The sequence below is a fragment of the Mesocricetus auratus genome, unplaced genomic scaffold (assembly GCF_017639785.1).
Source record: "Mesocricetus auratus isolate SY011 unplaced genomic scaffold, BCM_Maur_2.0 Super-Scaffold_15014, whole genome shotgun sequence".
In the NCBI taxonomy this organism is placed as follows: domain Eukaryota; kingdom Metazoa; phylum Chordata; class Mammalia; order Rodentia; family Cricetidae; genus Mesocricetus; species Mesocricetus auratus.
Window position 1 is genome coordinate 60,543,715 of NW_024429186.1, and position 9,511 is coordinate 60,553,225.

The 9,511-nt window shown below is 44.1% G+C and overlaps 1 protein-coding gene across 1 annotated transcript; it reads right to left on the minus strand.

Moving 5' to 3' along the window:
• Positions 1–2,482: 2,482 nt before the first annotated feature.
• On the minus strand, positions 2,483–4,216 carry LOC101835270 (fructose-bisphosphate aldolase A-like). Its single transcript, XM_040743381.1, has one exon. It carries the CDS (start codon positions 4,129–4,131, stop codon positions 3,037–3,039), a length of 1,095 nt encoding a protein of 364 aa, XP_040599315.1. The 5' UTR covers positions 4,132–4,216; the 3' UTR covers positions 2,483–3,036.
• Positions 4,217–9,511: the final 5,295 nt, after the last annotated feature.

Here is a 9,511-nt window from a genome sequence, read left to right on the forward strand (position 1 = left end):
ATTAAGAGTGTATACAAAGCCTTAGGTTTAATCCCCAGTACTGGGGAAAACCAGGCATGACAGTGCGTGGCTGTAATCCCAGAATTTGAAAGGTGGAGGCAGGAGAATCAGAAGGGCAAAGTCATCTTTGTTCGCATACATCTTGTGCTGAGGCCAACCTGGGGACATGAGTTCCTGTCTCAAAGAGAGAGACAGAGACAGAGAGACACCATAGAAGAAGAACCATTAAGTGGGTAGATATGGCTATTTCTGGTCCAGCCAGTTTTCCTTTCCCTTTCTGTAAATGCATATATAATGTGGAAAAACAAAACAGCAATCGCATAGTTTTCTGCAAACCTTCTATGGGCTTAATGCACGTGACTCCAAAACTCATACACTGATGTGGAACCCTAAACTGGTGGCTTTGAGAAGCAAGGCTCTTGGCAGGTGGTGAGGTCATGAGGACAAACCCCAGGGAACTCTAACCTTCTCAAGCGAAGACATGGAAGGCATAGTCTGGGAACCAGAATGCAGAGCCTCACTAGATACATAGCCTGCAAGAACTTTGACATCGGACATCTGTTCTAGAACTATGAGAAATAGCTATCTGTTCTAAGTTACCTGCTTTCTAGTACTTTGCTATGGCAGCCCAGATGGGTCAAAGAAGGCTTCATTCCAGAACAGTGACTTTTTAATTATCTTGTCATATTTCTTAATGTGTGAACTAAGGGTCTCAAATATCAACTTTCTCATGTTCCAGCTCTCTCTGCTTTTAAAAATTCACAAGTCTCAACTTCCTGCTACTTGCAAGTGTTCTGGGCTGAGCTTGTAATTGCTGCAAGTGTTCTGGGCTGAGCCTGTAATTGCTGCAAGTGTTCTGGGCTGAGCCTGTAATTGCTGCAAGTGTTCTGGGCTGAGCTTGTGATTGCTGCAAGTGTTCTGGGCTGAGCCTGTAATTGCTGCAAGTGTTCTGGGCTGAGCTTGTGATTGCTGCAAGTGTTCTGGGCTGAGCTTGTAATTGCTGCAAGTGTTCTGGGCTGAGCTTATAATTGCTGCAAGTGTTCTGGGCTGAGCTTGTAATTGCTGCAAGTGTTCTGAACTTGCTTATAATTGCTGCTTCAGTTTGCCTTTGTGATGTTTTGCTATAGAGGACATTACAATCGCCTGTGGCTACGATTCCAAACATTCTGTCTTGGTATCTCCCCTGCTATCAAAGCAATGAAATCCTTGCTTCGTTGTGGGTCAGCTCAAATTGGAGACAACGTCTAAGGAGGACTGGCCAGGCGCTATTCCATTTCTGCTTTCAGAATTCCATTACTACCAATCTAAAGCAAATGATAGTCAGTTCTTTAGCTCCCAGGGAAAGAGTGGTTCCCACCACCTCTAAAGGCAGTCCCGCCCAATATTAAAATCCGCCACAGCGAAGTCATACACAGTTGTATAAAATACAATTTTCATTGTGTTGTAGTTTTATTAATTACAAATTCAGTTCCAAATGTATTAGCTGGGCATAATGATACACACCTGTCATCCTGGAAGATAGAGAAGACCTTGAATTCAGGACCACCCTGGGCTATATAGTAAGACTCTGTTCTAAAAACCGCATATATATTAAATGTAATTTTAAAATATCTTATTTCTTTATCCTTACTTTCTACAAAAATATCTGTAAATGCCATTTTATTGTATCCTAAAATTTGCAAAGCCAATAATATTATGTAGGAAACATACTTTGTAAGTTTTCTTTTCTAGAATGTTAGGGGAGAGTAACTGAGGAAATATAGGGAAGGTACAAAACATATATTCATGGCTCTAGAGGCCAGGCATAACTATTAATGCTAGGATTTTGACTCCTGCTAGTAGGTTTTGAAGTCCCCCTCTCCAGGGGTGAGTCCTCTTTTGAGTCGGGGTTCCTACTCTGGTGTTACCTTTGCCCAAGTAACCTTAAAGTAGATGGAACTGGGGTTCACAGAGGTTTCAAGTCACTCACCGCATGAAGGTGCCTGGGTCTATAAATGACTGAGCCCTGTCTTTTCCCGACACCTACTAAAGTTTTATCACATATTAATCACTGCTCTGCACCCGGGCTCCACATTTTTCCCTGTGTTCAGCAGCTCTAGACGCCTACAAATATGTTTTGCTATAAATTACTGGCACCGTTTCTGTTGATATTCGGCATAATCAAACATTTGTAAGCATGCTGCCTTTTCAATCTGCTCGGCTGAGGCACTTTACCTGATCTTTCATTAAAGCAATCAAAACACGTGCTGTGTCGCATCTAATGAATGTTGCATGTATGATTAAGTGCTTTCATTCATATTGCAAGTTTGATTTAATGTAATCTGCCTTTCAGACAGCCATTAGCCTAGCTCCTATGTGAATTCGATTAATTGGCTGAATTCTTCCAGATGTCCATTAAGCATTACAGGAATTTGTGGAAACAGCAGGGACTGTCTAGCACAGAACCAAACAATGAAATGTTATATTGCTGCCATGACTTACCAAAAGCTGGATTCATTTCCATTAATAAAACATCTGTACTCCTGCGCAGCTATGCATTGAGATGCATTTATTTTATATGTTTATTTCTCTTATGACTGTAAAAAGATGTTTAAACAGAAGCACATTTGCTGATATGTAGACTCGAGGCTTGGCAGGTGCTGGCTGACAAAAAAATTCAGTTCTCCAAGTTTCCAGTAGGTCCTAGACAGAAGGAAAGACACCAACAGACACCTGTTTGAAGCCAACTTTAAGAACACGTGAGATTGCTTCAGTGGGAAGGCTTCAAGTAGTATTAGAGACATACTCTGAAAAGGATTTCATTGTCCTGCCACTCCTGTCCAGTCTTCAAGGGAAAGGGGCAGAGGTGACTCTTTTTTCCCCTAATAGAGTTGTTGATTAGCAACGAGGTGGAAGGGATGGTGGAGTCAGCGTTCACAGACCAAAGTCATGAGGGGCAGTAGGTGACTGGTGGGAGAGCCTGGAGGCGGCCTCCTCACGAGGGAGTGGATAGGTAGGGACTGCGGGGTCGGAGGGGAGGCCTTAGGCCGCCTCTACTCAGTAGGCATGGTTAGAGACGAACAGGGACTTGTTGGCTGCTGCCCCTGACTGACCACTTGGAGTGTACTTTCCTTGAGAAGCGAGGCTGTTGGCCAGGGCACGCTTAATGTATTCCTCCTGGGCAGCCTTCGCGTTCTCCTTGTTCCCACCCCAGGCCTTCAGGGCAGAAGCCTGCAGGGCTCGGCCATAGGAGAAAGTCAAGGCCCACGGCTTCAGCAGGGGGCACTTGTTGATAGCATTGAGGTTGATGGACGCATCTTCCTCACTCTGCCCTCCAGACAGGAAAGCGACCCCAGGGACAGCAGGGGGCACTGTGCGACGAAGTGCTGTCACAGTTGCCATGGCGATCTCCTCACTGGAAAATTTCCGGGTGCAATCATGGCCCGGGGTCACCATGTTGGGTTTCAGCAAGGTGCCTTCCAGGTAGACATGGTGGTCGCTCAGAGCCTTGTAGACAGCGGCCAGTACCTTCTCAGTTACATACTGACAGCACTTCAAGTCGTGGTCCCCATCAGAGAGGACTTCGGGCTCCACAATGGGTACAATGCCATTCTGCTGGCAGATGCTGGCATAACGAGCCAGGACATTGGCATTTTCCATGATGGCAAGGGCTGAAGGGGTGTGTTCCCCAATCTTCAGCACACAACGCCATTTGGCAAAGTCGGCTCCATCCTTCTTGTACTGGGCACAGCGTACAGATAGTTCATCTAGCCCTTGGGTGGTGGTCTCGCCATTAGTTCCTGCCAGGGGCACCACGCCCTTGTCTACCTTTATACCCACAACACCGCCCTTGGACTTGATAATTTGGGGGAAAGGGCGTCCATCATCCGCTTTCTGGTACAGTGTCTCGTGGAAGAGGATCACGCCCCCAATACAGGGGTTCACGCGGTCATCAGCAGTCAGTAGCAGCTGGCGGTAGAAGCGCCTGTTCTCCTCCGTGTTCTCGGTGCCAATGGACTGCAGCCGCTTGGCGATGCTTCCGGTGGACTCATCCGCAGCCAGGATGCCCTTGCCCGGAGCCACAATTCGGTGAGCGATGTCAGACAGCTCCTTCTTCTGCTCTGGGGTCAGTGTTGGGTGTGGGTAGGGCATAGTGCTGGTGACTGCGAGCTCCTGGCACAGAAGGGGGCCGGGTCGGCTACTGGGTGCCGTGGCAGGTGGGCGAGAGCCTGTGGAGCGAACGTTGCCAGGGTCACCAGAACTTGGATGTGTAGTGTGTTCTGAGAGAACACAGCCTATTCAGCGTGCGGGGGTGGGGAGGGGATCCACCTGTCTCTGCCTCCCGAGAACTGAGATTAAAGATAACCACCACCGCCCAGCTCAGAAGCTAATACTCAACAAGAAAAGTGACAGTTTCTGACCGAAATTAAAAGAGTAACACAACAAATACTTTTTGTGTTTCTTTCACAATGATCTACAAGTTAATTTTACTAAATGAAGCTAAAAATCTTGGGCTGGAGTTCAGCAGTTGAAAACACTCACTGCATTGCAGAGAACCTGAGTTTGGGTCCCAGCACCCACATGGGATGGCTCACAACCACCTGTAACTCAAGCTTCAGGGCATCCAACACCCTCTTCTGGCCTCCTCGGACACTGCACACATGTGGACACACACACACACACACACACACACTTATACACACAAAACAAAAGCAAGCCTCTTTAAGCTAAACATATTCTAATGGCATACCTTTATGAAACAATGTTTTCATAATTAAATATATCAAGCTACAAAGACACAGTATAAAATTTAAGACAAATACCTTGTATTTCTTTTTAAAAACTTTATTTGTGTGTGAGAGTATGAGTGTGTGAGTGCATGAGTATGTGAGTGTGTGAGACTGTGTTTGTGTATGTGTGAGAGTGTGAGAAAGTATTGTGTAAGTGTGTGCGTGTGAATGTAAGAGTGTGAATGTGCATGTGTTATGTGTGAGTGCATCTGTGTGTGAGTGTGACAGTGTGTGTATGTGAGTGTGTGTGAGTGTGTATATGTGAGTGTGTGAATGTACATATGTGAGAGTGTGTATGTATGAATGTGTGTGAGTATGAGTGTGAGAGAGTGCGTGAATATGTGTGTGAGTGTGTGTGAGTGTGTATATGGGTGAGTGTGTGAATATAAGTGTGAATGTGCATATGTGGGAGTGTATATGTGTGTATGAGTGTATGTGTGAGAGTGTGTGTATGTTAGTGGGAGAGAGTATATATGAGTGTGTATGAATGTAAGTGTGTGTGCACAATGTGAGAGTGTGTATGAGTGTTGTGAGTTTGTATGTGTGTGTGTGTGTGAGAGAGAGAGAGAGACAGAGAGAGAGAGAGAGAGAGAGAGAGAGAGAGAGAGAGAGAGAGAGAGATTTATTGAATTGACTCCCATCGTGCTATGGTCCTGCTAGTTCATAGAATAGGCTGAGGATCTAGTAGTTGCTCAGTCCACTAGACTGAATGTCTCAGCAGTCATGGTCTACTGCTAAAGGTGGAGGATTCCTGGAGAGCTGGTCTTCAGTCTACAAAAAGCTGCTTCTAACATCAGCAGAGCAATGCTGCAGCAACAGGACAGATGAAATTGCCTACGAGAGTAAGGGCAAGTAGGCAAAAAGCAAAAGCTTCCTTCTTCTATGTCCCTTTGACTGAACAGTCACCAGAAGGTGACACATTCAGGGTTCCTTTGCTTCAAGCGATCTCATCAAGGAAATCCCTGCCATGAGTACCCAAAGTTTTGTTCCAGTTGATTCCAAAAGCAGTCAAGTTGACTATCAAGATTAGCCATCGTACTAAGATAGTCATATTTTAGAAGATATATTCTTCTTACTTGAGTAGAGTCCAGGTGCTTCCTGAGATATCCATTTAGAGGATATTGTTCAGGGCTAAATATTTCCATGAGTGAGTGTAAGTTTCCTGACATTTAGGGACTTGATTTGTTCCTCAGTGAATCCTAAAAATACTGGGGACTTGAAACACTACTAGATACAACAGTTCCGGGCATGGCAGTGTTAGACACACAGTACTCAGCTCCAGGCACAGCCTTGCAGCCTGAGCTGTTACAGGAAGATCAGGAGTCTATTGCCAGCCAGTCAATAAAATACTTTTTGTTTTTGAGGGTTTTCATTGATTTGTTTTCTGAGTTAGGAACCTCACTATTTTATCCAAGCTAGCCTTGCACTCGTGGCCTCGAATATTCCCAAGTAGCTAGCCAAGACAAGCTCACACCATCACATGACTTGTATGTTGAGTGAATGAATGATTAGCATAATGACCTCTGTTTCAGTTTTATTCTCAGAGGAAACCTTAATTTCAAAGTCAACCCTAGTTGAACTCCCATGGGTTCACCATGAGAAGCAAAATCAGTCACTATTTTAGCACTTTTGCAATTTGGGTGTTTCGTCTTGTTAGAAACTTTTTATTTTTAGGATCAGTCTTTAACGAGTACATGTTTGGTGAGATCCCAACAAAAGGATAAGATATTTCTGCTTACTCAAGAACAAACTGGAAGAGACATGGCGGTGGCTGGTGCCATTTCTTGCGGTGCTTGTGATTGGCAACTAGACCCGACAGCTTTGCTGTCGCTTTTGCAAGCGGTGTCGCCAGATACTCCTGCATCCACAACAAACACAAGGGACAAGTTCTTCAGCTTCTGCAGAAGAAACGCTCCAAAGTTTCCTGAAACTTCAACTAATTAAAAATGAAATGCAGCCAGCGAAGCGCTGGTCATTTCTAATTTGCAATGTTGCTTTGCTTCCAAGGTAAATGTGGACAAGTCACGTGGACAAGTCACAACTTCTTTTGATGCCTGAGGGACTGAAAAAAATTAAATCAGCGGGATTGGCTATTGATGTTTTCTAGCAAATGTTTTGAAATCTCTGCCTTTCATCCATCTTGTAGGAAAGCAGGATTGCTTTCTGAGCCTTCAAAGATATTAATTCCTTTAATAAATCCTTACTTGGACATTGAGAACTTCCAAGGGTTAGGTTTCTGTAGCAATCTCTCCATCAGGGGTGAATGTTGCCCGCAGGCAGATTCCCAATTTTTTTCCAAGTATCATCACTCTTGGTCTGAAATTGGGGTGAGCTAACATTATAAGAGATTAAGCACACCTTCTGCCCAGCATTTTCAGAAGATTTCCTTATTATATTCCTTACAAAGCAAATTTGAGACAGGCTGCTTGCCTTCCTGGAGATCAGCACTTAATGAGATAATGTCGAGACACCAGCAACTACTGCTCCAACCTCTGCTCTCTGACCCCTGTCCTAGCCAATGCCATGGAGAGGGTGGGGGCTGGGGCTGGAGGGAGTTGGGGAAGGAGCTGGGTAAATATGATTGAAATGCATTGTATGAGTGTATGCTATTCTCAAAGAATTAATACAAGTATCATATTTTTAAAAAACAAATTACGGCGAGTGAGAGATTCCTAAAATAAAATGGATAGTGTCAAGAAAAATAAAGTACAGGAAATTGAAACAAAAATGTTCCACCACAGCAGTGAGTGTACGTGCCTGATGAGGTGGGGATTCTTCTGCAACAGCGCCCATCCTATAGTAGACTTTATCGGAAGCTTATGCAAAGATAATAGACATAAGAAGGTACCACCTTGCTCTTAGGAACAGCATTCTGTCAGTAGCTTTCATTAAAGGAGAGCATCAAGGACACTGGTCTAGCATGTTGTCCTATGGTATTTGCTGCAAACTCCTGTTTAAGAAGGAGATACGGATGTGCCTCTGCTGAAAGAGTGGACACCTTTTCTTGTTGTCCAAGCCATTAAAAAGAGAAAAGGGAATACACAGACTGACTTTATGGGAAAGAAAGATGCTTGATGACATATAACCAAGCTAGCATGGCGCTCCTGAACACTAAACTAAAGAGAGGGTGTCCATGAACCCTTTACCTATAGAAAGTGGAGTGCTATGTGGGGAGACAGTGTTGTAATGGCCAGTTCAGAAGACAGGATCAGAAGTGTTCTGGAGGACAGGTAGAAAGCCTTCTCTCATTGGGGTTCTGGTCTCTCTTCATGATGAGGTCTCTCCTTAGCTGTCATTCTTTATGATTTACTTTAGTTTGATATTTCCAAAAATCAAATGTGCTAAGCAAATTAACCCTACAAAAAATCAATATTGTCACATTACTAACGACTACTGGACTACATATTTAGAGATTTATTTCATTATGCCAAGTTTTTCTTACTAATGGTGTGAATTTCAAGTTGAGGCTGTAGCTCATGGCGGACAGCTTGCTTGGCATGCACAAAGCTCTAGGTTTGATCGCCAGCTCTGTGAAGGTAGGGAGGGCAGGCACATGCGTAGAGTCAGAGGACAACTTTCAGAAGGGTTCTCACCTCCCACCTTGTCAAGGCAGGGTCTCTCCCGTGTTTGCTGCTGTGCTCTGTAGGCCGGGCTAGCTGGTCAATGAGCTTCTGGTGTGACGCTCAACTCTTTACCACCTGTTTCACTGTGGAAGTGCTGGAATTATAGATGCCACCTATACCTCATCTGACTTTTCTTGTAAATGGGTTCTGGGCATCTAACTCGGGTTATCAGTCTTGTGTAGCCTGTACTTTTACCCACTAAGCCATCTTCCTGGATTTTCAAAAACTTTTTGTTTTGTTTTTTGGAGACAGGGTCTCACTGCGTAACCTTGTCTGGCCTGAAGTTCTCTATGTAGACCAGGGAGGTCTTGAACTCAGAGAGTTCAATGCATTTACAGGCATTCTCACACTCATACACATGTACATGCAGCATGACATTACACACCTGTAGAGGTCAGAGGAAAAATTGTGAGAGTTAGTTTTTTTTCCACTGTATGGATCCCAGGAACTGAACACAGGTTATCAGTCTTGGCAGCAAGTGTATTTACCCACTGAGCTATCTAACTAGTCTAGGGCCCCAGATTTTTATAAGTTCTACAAGTAAATTGTAATTTCATTATCAATAATAATTTTTACCATAATGAAACCCATAATAACTGACTCAGTGTTCAAAAAAAACCCCTACCATCCCACATAACATACTACTGGGAAGAATCCTAGTTTCAATCACTATTTTCCCTGAGAGCTTATGATTCTCCAAGTGTGAAAAAAATTCTAATCATCTTAAAAAACAAATAAAAATAAAAACTCCATAGATGTAGCCAAGGTAGTGAACTAAAGACTCACAGGAGTCTAAACACGAATTCCTGAAACCCTGAAGACAACCTCTGCTCTAACAGTAGAAATGAACTAAGACCAGTAAGTTCTCAGACTACTCCACAAACAGGGAGTCACTACAGAAGTGAGAGATACTTCATAAACCAAAGTTGAGCCTGTTAAGAGCCCCCTGAGTCTTTTGTAAGCAGCAGGAAGGGGTGGGCAGCTCCAAGCTCTCCTGTCCTATTCTCTCCCAAGAGAAATACTGCAGAAAATCAGAAATGGAAAAACTCAGAGCTCAAGCTGAAAACCAGCCAAAGGTGTACAGCATCTGAAGGAATACTCTGTGAAGAAAAAGGCAAC

Coding starts and splice junctions, on each gene's coding strand:
- LOC101835270 (XM_040743381.1), bottom strand. CDS start 4,131: ATGCCCTACCCACACCCAACACTGACCCCAGAGCAGAAGAAGGAGCTG.